This window comes from Takifugu rubripes, chromosome 21 (assembly GCF_901000725.2).
Source record: "Takifugu rubripes chromosome 21, fTakRub1.2, whole genome shotgun sequence".
Taxonomy (NCBI): Eukaryota; Metazoa; Chordata; class Actinopteri; order Tetraodontiformes; family Tetraodontidae; genus Takifugu; species Takifugu rubripes.
In genome coordinates this window covers 17,832,779-17,856,962 of record NC_042305.1, presented here as the reverse complement: position 1 = coordinate 17,856,962, position 24,184 = coordinate 17,832,779, and the positions used below count along the sequence as shown (strand labels likewise).

The 24,184-nt window shown below is 45.7% G+C and overlaps 1 protein-coding gene across 4 annotated transcripts in view; it reads left to right on the top strand.

Annotated features, from left to right (window-relative positions):
- Nucleotides 1–18,911, top strand: part of edil3a (EGF-like repeats and discoidin I-like domains 3a) — a 68,563-nt gene extending 49,652 nt beyond the window's left edge. For all 4 annotated transcript variants that reach the window (XM_029829807.1, XM_029829805.1, XM_029829806.1 and 1 more), the window contains 2 exons: nt 11,096–11,251; nt 16,407–18,911. In XM_029829807.1, coding sequence (XP_029685667.1) covers nt 11,096–11,251; nt 16,407–16,556 — 306 coding nt within the window. In that variant the 3' untranslated portion in view covers nt 16,557–18,911. The remainder of the gene's footprint in view (nt 1–11,095; nt 11,252–16,406) is intronic.
- The last annotated feature ends 5,273 nt before the right edge of the window (nt 18,912–24,184 follow it).

Below are 24,184 nucleotides of genomic sequence, written 5' to 3'. Positions count from 1 at the left end.
TTGGCTGCAGCCCAGGCTGCTCCCCTACTATGACCAGCAGCCAATCCCTTTCTTTGTGTTGCAGTCAACCGATGGCTGGAAGTGTCTCGGAGAGGCATGTCTCCCAGTGACTCTTTACACCCCAGTTTGTATATATATATATATGTATATATTGTTATGGGAATATGTGAGATTGATTGGAGCTTGGAGAGTTCCAGGAACACACTACTCAGTGCGGCTCCTCGTTGGCTCCTGGAATCATCCCAAGACGCTAAATGTCGCCGCTTTCAGAGGAAGAAAAGACATTTTGTGTCAAGTGACGACATGGAAGTGTCCATGTGGATCATCTTCTCAGGGAACACGAGATCAGAGGGATTCGTTTGATTTGGCGGCCCTTCTGATGCCCCTCGCTGGACGTGCGCCGCCGCCCCTGTCGCCGTGTCACAGTCGGCGCTTTGTAGTCACGGCGACTTGTCTGGCCGTTGAAACATGGGCCCGGTGCTTTTTTTCAGCGTATTTTGCTGAAAGCTTTCTGAGGAGTGTGCGGCAGAGGACGCCGTCCGGACTACGGCTAAACCAAATCGATTTCTGTGGGTAAAGGGAAAACTCGTGGTTTCGTATTACACGCTGTGCCGGCAGGGAAGAGGAGCTGCTGTACGCGGGGAGAAAATCGATGGCTTCCACTGCCAAGGACTATTTCTGCACACACACCACACTGGCAAGTCTGTGGGGGCTTTTCTACATTTTCACTGATACAGCTGTTGGAGCCGACTCACACTGAGCCATTGATTTATATACATTTGCAAAAGTTACAGCCGCTATCGTCTTCATTCCGGTTGCAATGACAAATAATTGATTCTCAGCGACGTTGCAGAACGACTAGACCATACCGATAAAAAGAATTAATCAGACCTAATGAGATATTAAGTGTTTCTATCAATCAAGACCAATTCAATCTTTCCATGTGCGTCATTTCATTTCAGCCCAACTTGCGCTCTGAAAATGTACTTTTCTCTCGTTCTTTTTTACGAGCGTAATCTCGCCACATTAACTCTCCCTCAGACCTGCAGATGTTTTGCTCCTGACTAAATGAGTTTGCTCCAGCAGGCAGCAGATAAAATGACACAAAGAGGACATTCGAGCGGAATCATTGGCGATGTTTCTGGAACACGCCGAAGCCGTCAGACGGAGCTGCCCAGTGATCAAGCTGGCATAAGCTGATTAGTTAATTATACACATTAACATGTCCAGGCAGCAGAAAGGAGGTGGCAGACATGAGATGATTTCCCATTTCCTCCATTTTATATGACATGTATGCCATAATTTCACATCAGGATGTCTCTGCATTGGTTCTCACGACTTCTTTGTAGGTCAGATTTGATCCAGCTCGCACCTCTTAACTGTTTCCTAGTCACTAAGTACCCAAAAAGCTGCTTAAAACTCCCAAAGTTCTTCATCACAATATATAGGAGCAAGTTTTCTGCCATCATTCTTTAGCCCCTCATCTGTTCCCATCTGATTAGCTGTTATAATGTAAAGAAACACGTGTTATTAAGCTACAAAAGCTTTTATAACATCTGAAAAAAAGACAAATCAAATATGTCAATCACTGTTACTACAGTGTTTTGTTGCCTCTGAATGATTGAAACTATTTAAGCATAATTTATGACAGCAGCCGGAGAAACAGACTCATTTGAAATGCATGACACACTGTCGAATACACAGCTGAATAACCACCATTCTGTCGTTACGTCTGCACGAACAACGCGCACCATTTACGCTAATCTGCGCTAATTTCATCTGCCGAGGTCGGGTTATTTCCATTTTCTTACAGCCATAAAACCGCAATTATCATATCCTGTGACAATAAATGGGATTTATTTTCTCTGCATGTGATTAAAAATAATCGCTGCCATTTTGGATTAATGGATTACTTTTTGTCAAAGTTGTTTGGTTCACAGCAAATGAACCAGTTCTAGTGGCTCATTTGTCTCATGCCTAAAGGACCTTCTGACAGTGATAAAGATGTGCTACGTGTGACGCCACGACGACCACCTGCACGGTGACGTTAAGTGGTTGAAAGGGTTGAAATGAGGAACGATACGTTAGCACCGACTGCTAAATTGGATGGTTAATGGTGACGTGTTTAACCTCTGAGGCCTCCTCTGGCCAGAAGAGTGACGTGACAGAGCATTTTGATTGGATCTTTCAGAAGTTGTTCCTCAGAAAACACTGAAGCTGTGACAGAACGAAGTTGAAGCCGTTTGCTTCCACGAGCTGGTTAAAACTAGTCTTCGGTTCCTCCAGAAAGGATGAGACATTCGCACATTTTCAGTCTGCAGAAAGAAACTAGCCTGTCTACATATGCATACAGTATATATATATATAAAAAAATATATATATAAGTATATATATATATGTGTGTGTGTCTGTGTGTCTGTGTGTGTGTGTGTACATGAGATGGTATTGAGCTCTTACTTTGAAAGGTAATGCTATGGGACCTCCTGTCTTCTGGGGGACATTAAGCAGGAAGTGACGGCGTGTTGCTGTGAGACTGTTTCATCCCAGTCTTTGAATGCAGCAGCAGGTCAGCTGATTTTAGGATGACGTCACCACGGTTGGGAGGAGCGCTTTGAACCCGCATTTGAACGCAACACGTTGTCCCTAATGTGCTATCTTACATGTTGTACTCATGCTGAATCAGCTGGATGTATTTAATTCTTGACCCGGAGCTCTTAAATCCACCGACCCCAGAGTCAGAGTGGGTCCAGGTTGCAGCAGCGGAAAATGCCAGTGTCTCTGAGCAAAATGTTCCATCTAGGCCGGACTTCAAGATGGGTGTAACCCCACAGTTAATCTTTGAGGAACGTCTCCGGGCAGTGAGGGATCGATGATTCACAGCGTTCTGCGCATTGTTAATGAGGAAGAAAGGAAGCAAAGAAGGTCCAACATGTGCACTCGAGGGCTTTTCTAGCTTCTTCTTCTTCTTGTTAGGGAGTTCATGTGTAGCAAAACAAAAATATCAATTTAAAGATGTGAGGATGTTTATAAGAGGAATGAGGGCGGTCGCGTGACTAGAATAATATTTAGAATGGAACCATCTTAATCACAGAGATTAGCTTTTAATCAGGGACTGAGCTCAGGTTGTTGTCACTGTTGAGCCTGTTCATGTATGAACATTTAGCCGACGTGCTACCAGAACCCCGAGGAGCACGTTGACGGTGCCGACATTCCTGGTTTTTCTCGCCCTCGAACCCGTCAACGACTCCTTCGTGTCCACCTCTGCTCGCTCCCTCTGCCACGTCAGGGAACCCGTCTTAATTGTGCTGGAAAACAAAAATTGAAAGATTCATTTCCCAACAAGAATCAAAACACATTAAGTCACAAATGTTGACATTAGCCGCAGTCGAAAAAGCTTAATTGGGAATGAATTAAAATGGAGTTAAAACTTTTCCTTTGGAAGAAAATTTAATGGGTTTTGGCTTGTAGTGCAGATTAAATGTTGGATCAGGTTTGATGTGAAAATAAGTATTTCTTTGATTGTCTTATTTGATCATTGTCTTCTGTGATCAAGCAAAGTGTGTTTTCGTCTGTGCCCCCCCCCCCCCCCCTCTAATTTTGCGTGCGACTGCGTGTTGATGCACGAAAAAGCGGATCTAATGAAAGACGGATTCCTGCTCGCCGGCCGTTAGCGGGTATTTGGTGTAATCACGCAGCTTTGATTATTATTACACCAACGTTACACGGCGACGTTCCCAAATCACATTAGGGAATGAAAAACAACGCCGCCGCCAACGGACAGCAAACTCAGCTTTTAATCAGAAGATTTGGAGTTTGGTGTTGGTTTCACCCATCCACAGAGGAAAACAGCTTTAATTCATCCTGCTGAAGCTCTTATCTCCTCTGGAGTGATTACCAAGCGAAGATGAAGTCCTTAAAAAAAAGCAAAGCCGGAGAGCGAAAAGGCACCGGAGCATGAAAGGCCTGAAAAGGGAGTTTGATCATCTGGAACGGCAATGATCACGTCTTTATTTTAAGAACAAGAGATCAGTGCTTTGTCGGAGCCGCTTGCATGAAATAAATGAACGGGGACAATTTAATGGATCCTCTGAAGGTTAAAAGATTGTCCCGCATCCCTCAAGTCTGATCAGCCCAAAATGGAAAACGGCGTCCTTGTCCTTGTGCGCGGTAGACACGGCGTCCTCTTAAAAGCTTTTATTACTGTCCTATCATATCGATCCGGTCCAACCTGGATCAAGGCTCTCGTCCCCGCAGATCTGCCTATTCAAAGTTCTCATCCCGTCTTATAGATCTTTCATTTTGTTGGACGCTCGGATTGTATTTTCTTTTTCATCATTTCTCCTGGATCAATAGGAGCCTACAGCCACGCTTTCTGGGGGAACTCATTAAAGGGAAAGCATGAAGGAGCGGGACGGCGTCTCCAGGTGGTTCCTGTTGCCGTCACGGAGTTGCACGGAGCCGTTAGGACCCATCTGGGATAAAAGGCATGAAAACTGCCAAAGACTGAGCAGAATTATTCTGTTGGGTAAGCAGCAGCTTCACGTGTGCTTTGTGTGGCCTTCACTCAGGGCTGGAGGACGTCGAGCCGGTTCCCAACGGATGTTCTGGAGCCTGATGTATAAACTAGATCTGATTTGATCCTTTCTTTCAGCAGTCAGGTGGAATGTTGGGAGGTGTTGCAGTCCGTCATCGCTCTAGATGCATATTTGGAATAAATGATGTCCCGATTCGTAGGCAAATGTCAAATAATCGAGGTGAAACATTTATTACATCCGGTATTCATGTTTTATAAAACATGAATATTAGAACAAGGATGTTCTAATGTTTTATAAAACATGATTTGTAAAGTTTTCAGTGTCACATGAGCTGGTTGGATTTAATCCTTTTTTAAGCCCCAAACTCTCACTGACATCATAGAAAAGGGCTGTTTTTACTTCTGAGGGCATTTTTTGAGCGGTAAAACACAGACGAGCTAACAGCTAGAATAATATCTCCTCCAGATCTACTATCTGACATCCGTTTGTTATTCTGGGTGAATGTGGAAAAGGAGGCACAAAGTGGGAGCCGAGCTGTGGCTTCAGCAACAGTTGCCATGGCGATGAAAATAAACCATTATAATAATCATCCTTGTTCTAATTTTCAAACCATTGACTTGAGGTGTCATCGCCTGGCTGTCAGGTGACGAGCGTCACCGGGGCTGCCGCTGGTTGGATGGAGCGCCGGGTTCTGACGCCTGACGGAGGAAGACGCCGTCAACATTCTGTATATAACTCTGTTGCTCCCGGCGTTCCGCTTCCATGCGTGATTCCGCTGCCTTTCCCCGCAGCCAGTGTGCCGATTTAATTGCTTCGGAAAATGAAGTCGCTGATGGGATCGTAGCTCCATCTGCTTCCCGTCTGCTTTTTAGTGTGGCCTGCCTCCACGGTGCGTCTGATACATATCTGAATGGAACCTGCGATCCGGCTCCTGTTTCCATTATCCGGGGGAACCTGCCTCTCTCCTCCGCACCCTCAACCTTCCCTTATTCGGGTCCATCTCACGGGCTCTCAGCTGACCTCACACGCTTTTATCCGTTTGATCTCAGGAGGACTGATTCAGGAGTCCTCGCCGGTAATCGCCACATCTGCTGGGATTGTCCGACTCGGAGCGAAATCATTGCGGAGGAGATGGAATCCAGCATGTTGATCTTGCGGTTTCAGAATTCCTCGGAGCAGTCTCTTGAGGTGCAGGACGTCCCTGACTGGCTCCAGATATTTACACCATCGTGGCGTGATGACGGCTGGAAACAGCAGTCAGTTATGCAGCTGTTTTGTGGGTTTTTTGGTGTTTTAGTTTTAATTGTAGCTAATTTATGTCAAGTTCAATGTCCAGAAAGTGTCCATATGTGCACATACGTGTGATGAGTCGGCTTAAATATTTCATTTACTCTGTGAGGGGGGGGGGGCAGCAGCCAGAGCTTTGAAAGATTTATTTTCCTATTTTTCACCTCTTCCTGGACTCTTCCGAGGCCGACGGCCAGCTCCCGTTTTTATTCAGATGCGTTCCTCTCTTTTGTTTCGGTTTCGTTTATTTAGCCTTCATTCAAACAAACTGGCCCGAATGGGGTCAATATCCATCCGGGGGGGGGGGGGGGTCACACTGCGTCAACATTCAGGTGCTGAAGTTTGTTGCATTCATGCGCCACCTTGGAATAGTCGCCTTTGCTTTTACGAGGGGAAAATGCTGCTTCTGAATGAACCCTTTCTATTTTTAAAGCTCACTGTGTTTAATTATTAATTGGGGGGGAGAAAACAAAAGGCAGATAGATGAAGAGCTGCAGGTGAAACCCCACAACAGGCCCAAAATAGCTTCCACCACAGAATCCAGAGGAGGAAACTGGATTTGTAGGCATCTGTTATCGTCCGATACAGGACGGCCATTTGTAATGATGCCAGAATGAACCACAAACGTCTGTCTTCCAGCCAGAGTTGAACAATTATGGGATGAATTCCTTACTAGTGGATCTCCATCAGACGTTCACTTATATGATTGTTTCCAGTGGCTCTCATTGTACCTGCTCCAAATTTCAGGACAACTGTAGCCGAGAGCCAGGCTTCTTCTTGGCTAAGTATGATGAGCTAGCACCAAAAGAAAGCTCCCCTCTTTACAAATGGCTTTGATGTTTCTACGTTCTCATGATGCCTTTTAGCGTGTTAGTGCCGTGGGGGCTGGCTAGGCTGATGGCGTGAACTGGTAGAAGAGCGAGGTTGGTCAATGCATAACAATGTCCCCGTGCAACGGAAGCTGCGCGGCTAATAAATGTGTGTGTGTCTGGTATTGTAGTCCACTACATTTTATGCATAAACCCCAACAAACGACGTTTATTTGTTATCTCTATCCTTGACGTTTGATGACCAGGCCGACTTGACACAGCCACGGGGGGGCACTTTGTCTGTGCCGTAACTTCACAGCTTCTGGGCTTCCTGCTCACGCACCTTCTCAACGTGGGCCCTCAGCGGGGGGGTTGTATATTCTTAGATTCCTCTCCTGCAAGCAAAGACCATGCCTGTATTTTTCAGTTATGCGAAATAGGAGCGACAAAATGTGTCCCTGGCAGCGCGGATGGCGACGCTTCTCTATAAAGATGTGGACAGAAGGGCAAGAAGGCAGGGGGGGGAAGGGGAGAGGGGCCGCGTGGTTAAGACGAGCCCGCGTGCACGGCGACGTCTTGTCAGGTTGGGGCTGTTGAAATGAAACGGCGAATGAAAATGATAAAAATCTGAGCTGACAGCGAGTCGTGCGAGGGACAATTACTCAAACTACCGAGGTATTGAGGAAATGAAGTTACATATTTCTGGACGAGGCGACTCCGTCCACGTAATTAACACCCAACCTGAGGCGGCACATCTCGCCACGGTTAATCTATCACATCTGCTGTGTTTGCTGTGGCAAATCGAGCAGAGCTATTAATTAATTAGTCTTCATCATTATGAGAAATTAAAGTTGGATTTTTCAATCTGGCAGTTTTTGTGTTGTGACATATTTTGCCTTTTCTTTAACGTGCAGCTCCGTCATCAAGGCTGTTTGTCTATTTTCAATTGTTATCACCAAACGGAGCTAAATTTAGCAGATGAGCACACTGATGAAAGCGGTTCACTTTGATGTTTGTGAGATCACCATGACAACCTGGTCCAGATGAAGTTACTCCAAATTGGCTATGACTCTTGCTTTTGTTCTGTTAATTAAATTAAAATGACAATAGTGGCTAAACCACGGGTATTTATTTTACCAGCGAGCCTGATTTGGTTGGATTTCACTTGTTTATCCTTCAGATCACCATTTAGTAATTTGGCCTCTTCTAAAAATATTTTACCGGAGCCTAAATCCTAAATAAATTTTCCAACCCGGGACCAGAGAGTGCCGATCAGACAGAAAATATTTAGGCTTTGCTTATTTGTCAGATGAATAAACTCCAGCTGCTTTTTAATTCAGAAAACTTCCTCCATTAATTCTTTATCACCCTTTTTTTTCAAATTTGTGAATATTGGATTTTAACTGGAGAGCGCGGGGGTGGTTGAAGGGGACTGACCAGTGTTTCTTGGCTATTCCCTTTGCCATTACCTCCAGGATCAGGCAGAATAAAGACATCGTCTGCTTAAAAAGATCTGTCACAAAGAGGAGGAGAGGACAGGGAGAGCCTTCCCGTCAACTGGAAAGATGAAATGAGGTTTCAGCACGCTGTTAAATTAGCACAGCTGGAAGGCGAACGCCAGCAGGACACTGTAATCATGCGCTGCGTTAATAAAAAAGGAAACCGGCTCTCCAAGAGCTGCTTTTAAGACCGCCTCTCATTGCATTAATCTCCTTATTTTTTGCACTGGCAAAGCCACATCTAAGTGGGAGCAGGGATTAGCACGCTGACTCTTGTCTTAATGAGCTGGAGAGATGAGTGTTTGTCTGGAAGAAGTGTGTAAATGTTGCCCTTCTGGCGCTGCCATTACAGCCCAATTGACCCTGTCCTCCTTCCACGTGAGCACTCGGTCGTTGGTAAACCTTCAACCTCCATCTTAGATCATTCTCGTTTACAGATCGAAGCCACAGGCAGAGTTTCGCTGCTCCTAGAATGCTGAGGCTCGCGGCTGAGGTGGGAGGGAGCGTGGTTTGATAGGAACAAAGAAGAGAAGGCGGAGGATGGCGGCGAGGCCTTGCTTTAACAAGCTTATCTCCCCTCCTAATTCAGTCCGGGCCATCAAAGCCTCACTGACGCTTATATTTTTGACCGCTACCTGTGACGGCAATTACTGTCTCAGGCTCCTTTTCCTTTTTTTTTTGTTTTTGTTGTTTTTTTGGCTACTTGAGCCGAACGCGTTTACCTTCAGCAACAAGGGTGCTCTAAAAGCCGCAGGATTGTTCTGTCGTTCTCTCCCTCTTTTTCTGGTGGGTTGCTGTGACATTATTATAGAGCTGTCGTGTTAAAGGTATTCATATGCTTAAAAGGGAATATTTCCCAAGGATGCTGCAGCGGTTCTAAAAGAAACAGATAAAAAAAGGCTGTGACATCCACAAATGGGAGTGCAGGCTTAGAGGAATACTTCACGAGTAGTGCGCTCTCAGCAAATGAACCGCAGGTGAGATGAACGCACACCTGAACCGTAGCTCCGTGGATGTCTGCACGCTAACGCGGACGTTTTTTGGACTCCTTTTATTAATTAAACATCTCACCCCGGGCAACCGGGAATTCATCCAGTTGGATGAGCCTTGAAAGGGAAATGTGCTTTGTAGTCGCTAAGTCGTGGCTTTACCTCCGTGCACGTGAAGCCCTGCTGAGATCCTTGTGACACAACGGGGGGTTCTGCATTACAGAGGACTCTCTGAGAGTCAAGGAGGCCGTGGTGGTGGCTCTGAGGTGAACCCGTACAAGGCACAAAGCTCACACGGAACCCAACGCTCCAAGGGCTTTTCAAGGGCCAAATATCTTATGTCTTTTAAGGTTGTCCTGCGGTCTGAGGTGCCTTAAGAGTGGATTTGTACCAATAATTTGCTCCGAAAACGATCAGGATGACAATGGTAAATATGAAACTTTCATATTCAATATTTACAACGAACCATTTTCATGTGTGTGAGGAAAGCCGAGGACTCCCGAGTCATGATCCTGTGGAACACAACCTAGACAGGATTTTGTCAACAGTCTTTGTCTTGGTTTTTCTTAAAAATTGCCCCAAAATTGTTCCAAATTGTCACGTGTGACATGGCGATATTTCTTGCTGGAAAGGCGTTATTCTAGAGGGGCGGTGGGCAGATGGAGGATGTGTGTGTTGGGTTGTGTTGGGATTATCGGCGCACGCCACCCACAGCACCATCCAAACCGTTTAATGCCTGATTCCTCGTCTTCATCTGTGGCGTCTCCAACACATTAAAATAAAAAGTCTCTTAGGTTCATGTGTTTACCCCGATTTAATGGCTGCCAGAGCCGTGTGACACATATGTTCCATGTTGCCCTCTGACCCGGCCCATTAGTGTGATATATGGCTGTCCCCATCCTGAGGACAGGCAGCAGAAGACATATATCTGCGTACTGTAGGGTTTTTCCCGTTGTTGTTTTCACTCGCTCCTGCTTTGCTGGCACTTTCAGAACCCCCCCATGGTTTTCTGTGCAGGCATTAAGCTCAGAGTGACATTTAGGCATGAATCTTGTGCGGAGGACTCAGCCATGCTTATTATTTCTGCAAATAATGGCTGGACGCAGAAAATGCAGACCAAACACAATGTTGCATTGTGTTGTGCTGCTATGATGTCATATTTATGTACACACCCTGCAGTAGAAACACACACACACACACACACACCACTCTTCCCAACGCCAACAGAACTGTAAATATTTGTAGGAAGGCAACAAAACTGAGTCATGACAGGAGGGAATTTGTATGAATAATTGATTACTTTTGATATTTATTTTAGTAAAGGCCGAGCACGTGACGCCGTGTACAACGCTTTTATTAAAGACATCCCGAATCTGTAGAAAGCCTTAAGGCCAGTTAATCTTTAATGCAGTGTAATTAAACTAGCACCTTGGCTGCACATGAAAGAATTAAAAAATGAGTATAATCTTTTCCTTAATTAGTAACTTTGTAGTGCGTCGCCGAGATGTAACCTGCTCAGGGTGGACCTCAGTCCCGTCACTCACCTCACACAGGAGTTTTCTGTCAGCATCCTAATGAGCTTCCTCCTGCCATAAATGACATCCTGTGGTTTCCATTTTTTTTTATTTGTCTTAGGATGGCAGAAGAAATAATTACCTGGCTTGATGCAACACAGAAATAGATATTTCTGTCATTTCCCTTTCATGGAATGAGCTTCATACCTGCTGCTTTATGATTATGGAGGATCACAGGGAGTAACTAATATAGCAGCTCTCAAACTGTATTCTAATATGAGTCATGTTGCTGTGCTTTTAAAACGATGTATTATTCACTCGATATAAGTGATCCAGTATGGGTTTATTAAATAAATCAAGCGGACATGGCTGCTGAAGAGATTCGTAGGCTTGTGAACGATTTAGTCCGGATTAACGCATATTCGCCGAGTCATGGAAAACTGAGCTTTGGGCCTCTTTCAGGTGGACTTGCGTGTGCCAACCAAGGTGACGGGCATCATCACCCAGGGAGCTAAGGACTTTGGCCGGGTCCAGTTCGTTGGCTCATACAAAGTGGCATACAGCAACGACGGGGAGCGGTGGATCACGTATCAGGACGAGAAACAGCGGAAGGACAAGGTAAGGCCAACAAACCTGCCTCCCAGCCAACCATCCATGTCACCGTTTCCGGCACCTAAAGCACATTTCTGCTGTCAGGTGCTCACAGGAAACAAAGACTGTGGAATAATAAATGCACGTCGGTGGGAACTGCGCGTTCTTGAGTGCTGAATTATACATCATAGCAGGGAGAGGGGCCATTCTGGGGAGAGGGAAGCACAGGTAAACAGAGGAAAGCACAGGAAGGTTAGAAACCCACAGGAAGCAATAATGTTCCACAAGTTTGTAAGTATTGAGAAAGGAAAATCCGTGTTGGCACCTGTCTCCGGCTCTTCCCTCTTTCCCTGAACATTTTTTAATCTTTGTCTCAAGCCGAGCCTAACTGGCCTGTCCTCCCTCCTCTCGCCAGATAAGAATCCGATAAGACCCCGCTGTCATGCTGGCCTGGCCAGCGCTTTCCTGAAAATCTTGTTTACGACCCTTCAACTCCGAGCTCGTCCTTTGCAGCTGCACCGGAGACAGTGCACGGCTGCTGCAGCCTCTCCTCTGATATCAGAGAGCTGCAGGCTCGAGGTAACAGCTCAGCCAGGAGACCCTTTGTCTCTTAGAAGGTTGCAGGAGCATTTACTCCATTTTCCTGCTGTTCCATTGAAAGATAAGCCCTATTTCCTCTGCCTATTCACGCACCACCAGTGCTTTTAAGAAAAGAAAAGAAACCTTGAATGATCATATTCTGTGAATATCTGTCCAGCTTTCACCAGTCAAATCTTTATTAATATCTGTACATCTGTTGGTTGCAGACGTCTCTCAGAGGTCTGAATGTAAACCTTTAGATCCTCAAGGTCATTCGCGCTGGGTTGATTTCATGCAACTCTGGGCTGAAACGAACGCCTCTGACTTTTGTTTATGCGCACAAGTGAAATGTCAGGCATCTGAATATAATCCGACATGAAAGAACAGACAGTGCTGAAACCCAACCTTTCAAATGATTGATGATGATGACTACGACGATGATGGCAGAGCTGCCAGCCTTCAGTCTGGAAATCAGACTTTGTTTACTCATTGAACTCGATCTGCCTGTTCGTGAGCGGCCGCCCAGAGATGGACGAGCGGTAAAAATCGCACAAATCACTTACCTTAATTTGGTTAACGGGTAAATCTAATTTCCAGTAATAGCAGCAGAGATGTCCTTCCATCCTTCACCTTGTTGTTTTGCTTTATAATTAGAAGCAAAACCAAAGATGCAATATTTGTTTTCGTGTGTGTGTGTGTGTGTGTGGGTGGGGTGGGGGGGGGGTTAGCAAAGCTTTGGAGAATGTCAATCTGTTTGTCCCCAGACGGAGCCAAGGGGCTGTGCAGATGTACGATTCTTCAAGGTGTTTTCCTCCTTCAGTCAGCCATTAATGCTAGAGGACACATTTGGCTGCTGGGCTCCTGAGGCTCCTCCTGCCGCACCACAATGGTCGACTTGGCAGGGGGATACTCGGGACGCACGAGCACGTGCGCGTCAGTGTGCGGCTGTCTGGTGATAGAAGCTTGTAAGTATTCTTCTCAGCTCTACCCTGCAGCTCCTATGTGGCAGGAGCTGCAGGCAGTCAGATCGAGATTGAGAGAGGAGGCTGCGTCAGAATACAGATGTTGTCAAAGAGGGCACGCCGGCGCGCCCGTACGGAGTCCGCCGGGCACACGCAGAACCCTCCAGAACCGGTGTAGTGTGCTTGTAACTGAGACAAGTAAGAACATAATCCATTGTTTAAACATAATTAAGCCGGGAAACTTGGCGCCATCACACATATTGGCTGGGCTTTTCCACATTTGGGTCACTGATCTGGCTTTTCCTGCGCCGCCGCCGTCTCCCGAGCGTCAATATTTACACGTGCACTTGATGGGACCAGTCAAGCACAGAAGTAATTGATCTGGGTTTAATGGTGTTTTACTTCAGGTGAGAGAGGGTTAGTCAGTCGTTGGGCCTTTCAGATCCATCCAGGTCACTGGATTGAAAAGAGCTAAACGACTAGAGCGCCGAGCTTCGGAACACCAGCTGCATTAATATAAAATGGCCTAGATATTGCCGATACATCGCAATTTCAAGGGTGAAATTAGTTCTTTTGGTGCGGGAAGCCATCCTCTGCTGAGATGCTTGAGTTGTTCTTCTGAAGGAGGCCGCGTCAGGGCTAACCGCTCATTTGATCTGCCTGTGACACTTTATCTCCAGAGGCGCGCACGGCCTCCCACGGTAATGCACAGCCAAGACGACACAAGCCGGGAAATCAATAGTTTGGAGCGAAGCCGCGGCTGCTACCTTGAGGAACATATGCACAAACGGGCCCTTTCTGCCGTACACGTGGTGATCTTTGAATAAAACAATGGCTGGTGTGGGCAGCGAGGTTGGAACATTCTGCCTCTCAGCTCCACCAGTCAGATGGAATTACAAAGAGATTATTTAAATCCCTTTTGTAGTTTGGTGGTGCCCAGTTAGTTACCTTTAAAGGATACAATTGGTGGCATTTGCTACATTTTCTTAGTAATTTAGTCAGAATATTCTGGACCTATAGAAGAAACATCCTGATCCTCCTCACAGACAGAGAAAGAGAATGTTGAATGACTCTGAACTCTTGTGTATAGTTGATGTGAAATCTTTCAAAAGCTGGGGGAGGATTAAAGAATTAAAAATAAACAACATTAAAGTAAGACGAGGAATGAACTCAGAAAGTTGAGAAGCTCATAGGCTCAATACTAAGGGGACAAAACACCCAAGATATGACCTGATTCAATATAGACTGTCACACACACATGCACACACACGCACACACACACGCTGCCTACTGTATCGACAGGAGGATGTTCACTTTCAGTCTACCTAGTTCTGAGGGTCCTGTGTGGTTTTTAAAGTTTAAAACCATCTATGTATATCTGCGCGTATCCTGCTGCAGCGTGCGTATTTTAAACCTATTCTCACTGAAGTTGTGCAACTCTCGAGACATTATGGGAGGGGTAAATCCTTTCCTCAGCCCTCGTTGTTGTTGTTATCGCCGTTTCCGCGCCGCCTTTTTGGGATAATAAAGCGTCCTGGTTTACTCATTACGTTTGAGGCAGCACGTCAGCACTGCCTTCTTTGGAATTCAATCGCCCACTTTGGGATTCGCAGCCAAAGTTCTCCAGCTGCAGTCGCATGAACTCAGCACACAAATAAGGAATGCAAGTGAAATGGTTCCGGAACAGATGTGGCCAGCTTTCCTGCTTCCGCGTTAGAACCACTGAGTGACACGTCTGCAGGTGTGATTCCTCAGCTCTGCAGCATCACTTTGCCTCCCCAGAAGGGGACAGTTTGGTATTTTTATACTGAGAGAAACTTGATAAATCACTGAAATCGTCTTCTACGTCGTCAGGGAGGAAGTCTCACATGTGTTGCAGGTGTAAAACCGCCAGACGCTGGAATGTTTTCAGAAGTTGTTGGTTTTTTTTTTTGTCATTTCCAGAGATAACAAGACGGATTGAAAGTAAAAGAAGAAGCAGAGGACAGAGAGAAAAAGAGGCGGGAATGACAGAGGGGGCAGGATGTTGTGTGATAGAGCCTTGTTTTGCTGTCTGCAGATGCAAACCTTATCTGACTGCAGTCTAAGCTCCTGCTAGAATACAGATGAGAAAGACAGAGGAAGAATGGGCTCCACTGCGGGGGGCAAAGTGATGAAAAAGAATGGAGGATGAAAAGGTGGCCTGCTCCTGTTTGCATTATACATGCGGAATAAGGGAAGCGATCAAAGTGTACGACGGCGGCATGATTTCATCTTTAGCAACACAAAAACCAAACGACAGAGTAAAGTGGCAGCGCGGCTATTAATGGAAGCGTAGAGGAGGTCGAGCCGCGACGCGTCGTCTCATCACAGCACATCCATCACAATTACATCGTATGCGTTCAGCCTTCCAAGTGCCCCGAGAGGTCCGTTATTATTTCAACTAACCAGCTGTTCGACGCCACGGCCTCCGCACTCGGTTTGCCAATAAACCCCAAACAGGAGAAACCAACTCATAACACAGAAGGATAAAACTCAAAACTGTGCAAATTTGCTGGAAATTTTCTATCTGAAGATGTCGAACATTTGGATGTTTGACTTCCAACGATGGTGTCGCGATGACGTTGGCGGCGGAGCGTCACCCCGCCACCGTCGCCGGGGTAGACGCCTCCCGCTGATTTTTCATTCCACACCACAGTGAATCCCATCACCTCCCAATTACACCAGCGTAATCAGCGCCGCTTAATAGAAATGATCATATTCGCTAATGAAGCCACCACACTGGAAACATTTCTTTTCCATAAATTTTGCTGTCCATTACACACGCACATGAAACGCTTGTTCCACCCAATCCTCTGAAAAAAATGTAAAAACTAGGTTGCAACGGATAAAAGAAAACATCCTGGTCTATGAGTTATTATTACTGCACTTTTTTGTCAGCAGCTTAATCTAAATTAAAAGTCTGCACGTGAACACATTTTTTTTTAAATTGTTTTGGGATTAGGTTTAGGGTCGGGTGTCCCGCAGGGCTGTTTGACCTCACAACATCAAAGCCTCCTGCTTGTACTTGGGTGGAAAAGTACAAAAATAAAATAAGTCGAATTAAAAAATAAAAATAAAAAAACCCGAAACGAGCATAGCAAGCAGGGAGGTGCACTCTGATCGCAGTGGGCGTGATAATTAAGTGCATGGTGGAAAGCTGCAATTTTGCGCTGGGGGTGGGGGGTGGGGGGGTCTGGGGATGTGGGCTCATGACTGCTGCGTGAGAAGAAAAGCTGCTGAGCTAATGTACAAGTGTTTCCTGTCGTTTTCCCGCCATCCTTGATGGCTGCACTTGATTCGGAACCTGCGTGAGGCTTTCAGGGCAGCGGCCTGGAAACAGTTTGTTGTCTGAGAAGCTGCTGGATGAGAAGTGTTTTTGTTTGTGAGCATTTTAAAGAAGGGGGAAATTTCTGTTTTTATGGTCTGGTTAGCACACACACACACACACACCGTTAGCTTACATGCAAATCACGGAGGCGTCACAGCTGCCCTCGACAGGCACTCTGAGCAATCAGGGCATTTGGTGCCTTGCTCAAAGGAACCTCAGCGCCCCTCTGGAAGTGTCCCAGCACCTCTCCTGCTACCGCTGCTGTGCTAACAACAATGCTCCCCTGTTGCAGGTGTTCCAGGGGAACTTCGACAACGACACGCACAGAAAGAACGTGATAGAGCCGCCCATCTACGCCCGGCTCATCCGGATCCTCCCGTGGTCGTGGTACGGCAGGATCACTTTGCGCGTAGAGATACTGGGATGCACAGAGGAAGAGTGAAGCTTTTTTCTCCAGTTGTTTCTTTCTTTTCTTTCGTCTTTCCTTTTCTTTGCCATTGCGACCCCCCCCCCCGACCCCCCCTTCCCCCCTCAGACATACTGGAGTTTCACCCAGTCTGTCAAAAACAAACTGTACAACCTGTAAAGAGAATTTGATTTCCAGTGGATGTTTTTTGGTTTTTTTCCAGCAACACGTGCTCGGGTGTGGGTTACTCTTTGTTCTTTTGTACAATAATCTTAAAAAAAAAGTCCTTTTTTGTTGAAAATGTGTCTTCTCATTGTCAACGTTTGCCATCGTGTCCTGAATGAACCATGTAATGTAGATGAGAGGGGAGGGGATTCTGTGGTTTTAGTGTGTCGCCATGGAAACCAATTGTACAGTGTCACTTTTTACCAGCGACGTGAGAGCCGTCCGCCACGTTTCGTTGGACGATGATCCGGTTTCGTTACCGTTGAAAAACGACGCGTAGTCGTCACGTTCTGGACTCGTTTTCCTTTGATTCCACGCGCTCAGCCCAGGTGGCGCCGTCGCTACGCGTCACAACACTATTAACGCTGTATTATATGTAACAGAGACACACATTGCATGGTGCGTGAATTATAAATGCATTATTACGACATTATTAGATCCTCTTAACCCTGAGAGCAACACTTCTGATTTAGGGACACACTTTTATGCATTTTATTGTTTTATTTGACTGGAGTTAAATCTCGTTGACGCCGAGGCCGAAAGGCAGTGAGAAGATCTTAGAGGTCTCAAAGAGTGTCCCTTTCCAATGTTTCCTTGTTTCCTTTTGTTTTCTTACAGCTACATTTTTAAAGTACTTGGAATATACCTTTGGAATAAACCTGCTCGGGATTTCTTCTTGTGTTATTTTCGGGTGTTTAAAAACTGTGGTCAACATCTGTCGTCTTGGAGATAAGAGCATATAGTGAATCCATTAAAAAGCTCAGGACTGATGTCATTTAATTACCCATAAATGTACAACCTTTGGTCACCATTTAAAGATTTCTATGTTCATGACTGACTCATATTTGTGCTGTTTGATTTAACTGTTGACTGATTACTTTTAGGTGCAAACCCCCTGAAATTTAGCGAATATGTCATTACTAAAGCTGCAGAGGTGATTAGCTATGGCAACACAGCAGGCAGTGTCTTTCTTTCAGAATATTTCCATTTTACTCGCAAACGGATCGTTTAATGAGGTGTTTTGGAGTTCTTTTAACCCAGAACTGATGACAAAGATGCATCAAGCATCTCGCTAATACAAACTTCTGCTGGTCAGTGCAGTAAAGAGCGTTGTTGGGTTGGTAAATAGGCAGAAAACATGGTGGGCTTCAAATTAAGATGGTTCCATAATAATAAATAACGCCACATCTGCTTTTACGCTTTGAGTTTCCCACAGACGTCTTTGCTCACGTGACTTGATGTTCTCATCGTTTCTGAAGTTGAAACTGCATCATTTAGGGAAAAAATAAAAAAAAATAAAAAAGAACCACAGTAAGAGAAAATTGTGTCCGCCATGAAACGCATCCGTGTTTGGAACTTTGTTTGTCAGCCGTCACGACGTCCACATGTTGTAGTTGAGACGTGACTGTGTGAAATAGGAACCTTTTTTTTTATATATCTGATATCTGGAAAACTCCGTCCCAGCAGAGCCTGTTGGAATCCGGTGAAGCCAATGGGACATTTCTTAGCTGATGCGTTCAAATGCCCAGGAGGTTTTTAATTGATCTATTACCCAGGCAACGTTGCCAAATCAGTCATCTTATAAACTATCCCACAGTCTTGGAAGGATTCCAATCAGTGCATTGATATCAGATATACCTCTATAGATGAGTAAAAGGATATCAGAACTATATGAATATATGTGAATATTTTGCAGCTGTTATAACTGTATGCTGGTCAGCGTCTGATCTCGGTTGACGGCTTCCCATCTGCAGCCCCTCTGCCAGGCTCTGAGGAGGCCTGCATGATTCATGAGCCGGGTCGGAGCAGCAGAAATGTCTACAGGCGCATCATGTTCTTGCATATCATCTGAAAGCCTTCGCGTTGTACTCGGCACTGATTGTCTTTTTGTAACGAGAACCCGTCGTCTCCCGAGCTGAGGGGAAGAGGAAAGCGATGCCGTCTCAGCCGTTTCCGTGTCGTTTGCTCGTTTTCTTACATTTTCTGTCTGATCGTCAGTCACTGTCTGCGAGAGGCGCCGAGCATCTGAATGCTGGCGTGGTTGGAAACTTGGACGGGAGTTTGAGAATCGGTGTACAGTCAAAAAAAAAAAAACAAAGAAGGAAAAGTGTTGCTTTGAACAAGTCTCTTTTGGTTTGACAAATAAAAAACATACCTGTGAAAAGAGCGCGTCTGCCTGATTCCTTCTCAACCAATCAGGACTCCACTGCTGCCCTTGTCAGTCACCACCCCCCCCCCCCCCCCCCTTCCCGAGGCTCAGGTGTCAGCTACTCACTTACAGCTGCCACTCACACATTTTACATCCTCTTCATGGCCGCAGGCAGTTTCCTCTCGGAATGAACCCCAATCACCAACCACTGTGGAGAACCGCACGCCCAGTTTATCAGTAATGGGAGATGAATATTATGGGCTTTTCTTATTTCAGTGAGGAAGAGAAAAAAAGTGAGGAACGAGAACTACAAATTGGACAAATGGAATCAGACGGGATGGTGCAGGAAGAGGAGAAGGAATGATGTTCTCATTTCTAAATGAAATGACGAATTACAAAATGATGTCAGATTGATTCCCCTCCCAGCTGCCCTTGAGCAAATGGGAGCCACAGCGGGGAGGAGGCTCCACCTCACCGCAGGGCCGACTGTGTAACATTTGTACACACACCATGATCCGTGTGATCACACCATTCGAGATGACATGACATTAATATAGAATTACCACTAAAAATGTGCGATTCCATACACATTATATGTTTACTACACAGCACATGGATGCCGTATACATGGACACACGATGAATGCATGTCAGCGTGAATGAGCCGCCCTCGACAGGCCTCCTGAGCATTAGCTGATCCGCTACTTTGCTCAAGGTCACTTGGGCAGCGCTCTGAAAAGCAACCAGCCAAGCGGTCTCCTACACACAACAACCTGCATACGCTGACCTCTGACCCCACTGACCCACTCATCTATTATAAAGCTAGCTTGTTGTTAATAATGGATTCGCACTATTCATGTCTCTTCTCCACCTGTCCTCGCCTTCTCCTCCCTCTCTGCCCAGAAAGAAAGAAAGAAAGAAAGAAAGAAAGAAAGAAAGAAAGAAAGAAAGAAAGAAAGAAAGAAAGAAAGAAAGAAAGAAAGAAAGAAAGAAAAAGAAAGAAAGAAAGAAAGAAAGGAAGAAAGTAGCTGGCCTCTAAATCGTGTGCGGAGGTGTGATCATTGATCCTAAGTTGGGCCGAGCACAGCGAGCGTGTCCCTCAGGTGAGCCGACCCAGATATCCAATAATGTCTCAGTTACCCATGTGCCCGTGTTGGGGGGGTAATGGCCTTGTAATTTAGGTGAGTGAAGCTACATTGGCAATTAAAAGCTTATTAGAAAACAAACACTTTAGTCTCATTGTCCTTCCTATTAAAACTTAATTAGTGGGGATCCAAAGTGGGAAAGAAAACTTTTTGGAGGCCTTGGGGGAGTTCTTTAAATGGATGCTTCCAATGAGGCATTTCATCAGCGTGGAATCAGCACGGAGGACGTGCGACCTCTGAAGTCAATGGTCCGGAAACACGCTCGGACTTTGTTGGCCCACGTGCACAGCAGCAGCGTCACCTCGCAAATGATCTGAATCTCGTGCGCAGGACAATCAGACGCTGCCCTGTTCTGTTCTGCTCGAGCGCTCAACTGGTGCCCGTCTTTGGGATTGGGGACGTTTCCGCCCCGGCCCACTAAATGTGAGTCGAAGATGGAGTATGGGCCACCAAAATTAGCAATGAATCCCGTCCCCGATGCAGATTTGCACTGGGAAGTTCACCTTGAATAAATGAATTGCAGCACTGACGCCTGTTGCATCGACTCTGCTTTTTCTCCCGGTTTTGGCAGATGTTGAGTTGTGAGGATCGTTCCGTCGGAAGCGCCGCTCTCGTGCTCTTAAATGTTGCGTAGAAACGACAGCTCGGGGATCAGGTTGAATGGGTTCCTGCTGGTTCTTTGTGTAAGTGACTGACAGGAGAGAGAATGAGGGAAACATAAAAGAAGCGTAAAGGCAGATATTAAAAGTGACGGCATAGAAATATTGTCAATCAAGTGCAGCAAACATTTGGAAAGAATTCTGTAGTTTAATGTCTAATTATTGGCTCATGGGCTCATTCACACAGAATCCAGGCAGAACAGGTTTAGGTGCACGCAGGCGATCGTATCCTATGTCGCACTTATGAGATCGAGCATGTTGCACAAACGTGTCCTTTTTGTACCTAAAGAGCCGAGCAAGAAGCCATTTTGTTTGATTTGCTGAGGGATGAAGCAGGGACGTTACTGCCAATGTTCCTGCTCCAGAGCCGGAACACCTCGTATGTGGAACATCACACCATCCTCCAGCCTTTGAGCTATTTATACATCCTCCTTCATCCTATGGACTAAATTTGTCATCACAGCTCTGTTTGTCACGAGCTAAATGAGTTCCACGTGCCCTCCTGTTATCTTGTTTGCGTATTCTTCAGGGACTGCTGACAGATCTGGGCCGGTCCTGCGTGCACTTCGCTCCGAGTTCACGTTCGGAATAAAGCAGATGTAAATGTGGAGGCTGAGTTCGCCCGCTCAGCCACGCCGGGCGGCAGACTTTCCAGAATCCTCCATTTGTTTCAGAGGGCATCTTCAGGTGGGGGGAGGGGGAGGGGGGGTTCAGATTGAATCTCACTGGGGTGAAAACACGTCTCCGGCCTCTGCGGGCAGAGAACACGTAAACAAAAGATATCACAAGGACATCTGAGCGTCCCGGGTGGACTCGCCGTTCCAAATCGTTTTACATCTTATTGGAGATACGATTTTAGAGGAAGTGTGTGTCTGCGAACCGGCCCTTTCTGCACGCTCTCTGATGTCCCCGAGATAAGTGGGTGTGTCAACCTGCGCCTTTAATCTCAGGGAATCTAAGCTGAGCCGTTGGTAACGGGGGAAGAGAAATCTTTGTTGCGTTATCATTTTCATCACGTGAACGATCCAGTGGTGGTCCGGCCTGAATATATGTACCCTTACGTTCATACAAATGTGTTCCCTCGTGATAAGGGTGCTTAATGGTGTTTAACAAAGACATGTAGCCCGGCTGTGACCGACAAGAGACCATTCTTCACAGGCTTGCAAAGAGGAGCAGAGCATTGTGGGTAATTCTGAAATCCAAATTTGCACAAGAGACTTAAAGAACGGTTCTTTACCATTTAGCGATTATCGACACGGCTAAAGAGGGTCTTTCACCAGCGCTGGGAGAGCGTGCACCATCTGGTTTAAATGTTCTTGGGACCGTTTGTTACATTACCTGATGTTTGTTCTCTCGTTCGGGAATGTGAGAGGAATTTAAGGCGATGAATAATTGAAGACACTGGCTCCTTTTTTCGGATCTTGTTGCATCTCTGTCATTCTAGGAGGGAATCCAGCCTCAGTAAAAGTGATCTATTGCTTTATAACCTACTCTCTAATAAATGCTGGTTTAAGAAGACTATTTTGGGCTCTGAAATGTGTAGCAGCGGCATATTAAAGCATTGCTTCACTGGTGATGATGATGATGATGATGATGATGATGATGATGATGATGATGATGATGATGATGATGATGATCAGGCCTTCGAGAATGTGTGTGTCTCATTCTCATGTTTTTATCTTTGTGAGGACATGAAGCATTACCCACCTCCTCACCCTAACCCCTCCCACCCCAGCTAACCCCCAACCCTAACTAATAACTAATGAGGATTTATACAGCAGCTACAAGGACACGTGCACATATTCATGTGCACATCCGTGTTGGTTAGCGATGGGTGTTATTGGGTTTGATTGTTTTAAATGAAAATGAAAAAGCTTTCAAACATGTTTTAAAAATGCGGAAGCTATAAAAGAAAATGTTAAAAGAGGTTTTAATATCCAATCTGGAGAAAACACCCGTCCTCCCTTCAGCTGAGAGCGGCCTTAGATTTATTCCGTGGGTACTAAATGATATATTTTGCAATAACTCCTCACTGTCTCCACAGGTTTCATTTATAGGATACCATTCCTCTATTTTATTCTGGACATCCAGTCCAGTGTTTTGGGAAGTGGGTAATGGGAGGATTCTTCCGGTTAAATAGGTTTTTAAAAAATCAGTTAATGGCCCTTAACACTCAGAGCCATATTTATAGAATGCTCTTTAGCTTCCTAATGTGTATATTTTATTAAAGCGCCGTCATTAATATTACATTAGATCTTAAAATAGATTTTATTCCTGCTGCAACTGCTGACTTCTGCGTATTCATTTGGAACCAGTTTGATATAAAACTCCTGCATATCCTCTCAGTCGGATGTGTGAGTAAACAAACCAAACAGTTGCGGGAATATGAAAACCTTCCGATTTGCATAAGCTCTTCCTCGTTACATTTGAAGATGGCACAGTTCGCACCAAATTGGCGTGAAGGCCCAGTGAGCCATCAGGGTTCGGCGTTCCACTTGAGAGAGCCTTTCAAACCGGGCGTCCTCTCATCTCTGCCAATGACTGCGGCGCGCTATTAAAACTTTATGCCACCAACGTGTTAAGAGGCTCAGGAGTCGGAGCAACGGGCGAAAAACTGCAAAATTTACATTCGGCTAGAAAACGCAGAGAGAGATCGAAGGAGAAGGGGCGACCACAGAGCTCCTCTCTGCATTTTTCATCAAAAAAAAGAAAGAACAAGCAAAAGATCGGAGGGCTGGATGAGAGCGTGGGTGCAGGAAACAAAATGGCATCTCTCTTATATGGACGTTGGAGTTAACAACCCTACCAAAGCTTGAGCAGCGGGGTTAAAAGAAGCAACGCTTTTTCATCAGTGGGATGACTTTAACAGATCAGACTGGATAAAAATGGAAGAGAGAGAGAGAGAGAGAGAGAGCGAGAGGAAGAGAAATGGGTGTGTGATGATTCTGTAATCAGAGCGCAGTGAAACACTAACGAGGGGCTTAAACAGACGGTCCGGCGCCACCGCGTCTGACTCAGATGTGATAAGACAGTTAAACCCACCACGGGAGGAACATTCAGCGGGTCTGGGCTCCACGCTCAGCCGTGATGATGCTGTAGAGGAGCTGTGATTGGGAGGTTACGTCATAATCAAAGAGAGCGTTTTACATTTGAATACAGACTCGCCTCTCCACATATGTGTGATCGCCTCTTTACATATGTGTGATCGACCCTCCACATATGTGTGATCAACCCTCCACATATGTGTGATCGCCTCCTCACATATGTGTGATCAACCCTCCACATATGTGTGATCAACCCTCCACATATGTGTGATCAACCCTCCACATATGTGTGATCGCCTCTTTACATATGTGTGATCAACCCTCCACATATGTGTGATCAACCCTCCACATATGTGTGATCAACCCTCCACATATGTGTGATTGCCTCTTCACATATGTGTGATCGACCCTCCACATATGTGTGATCGCCTCTTTACATATGT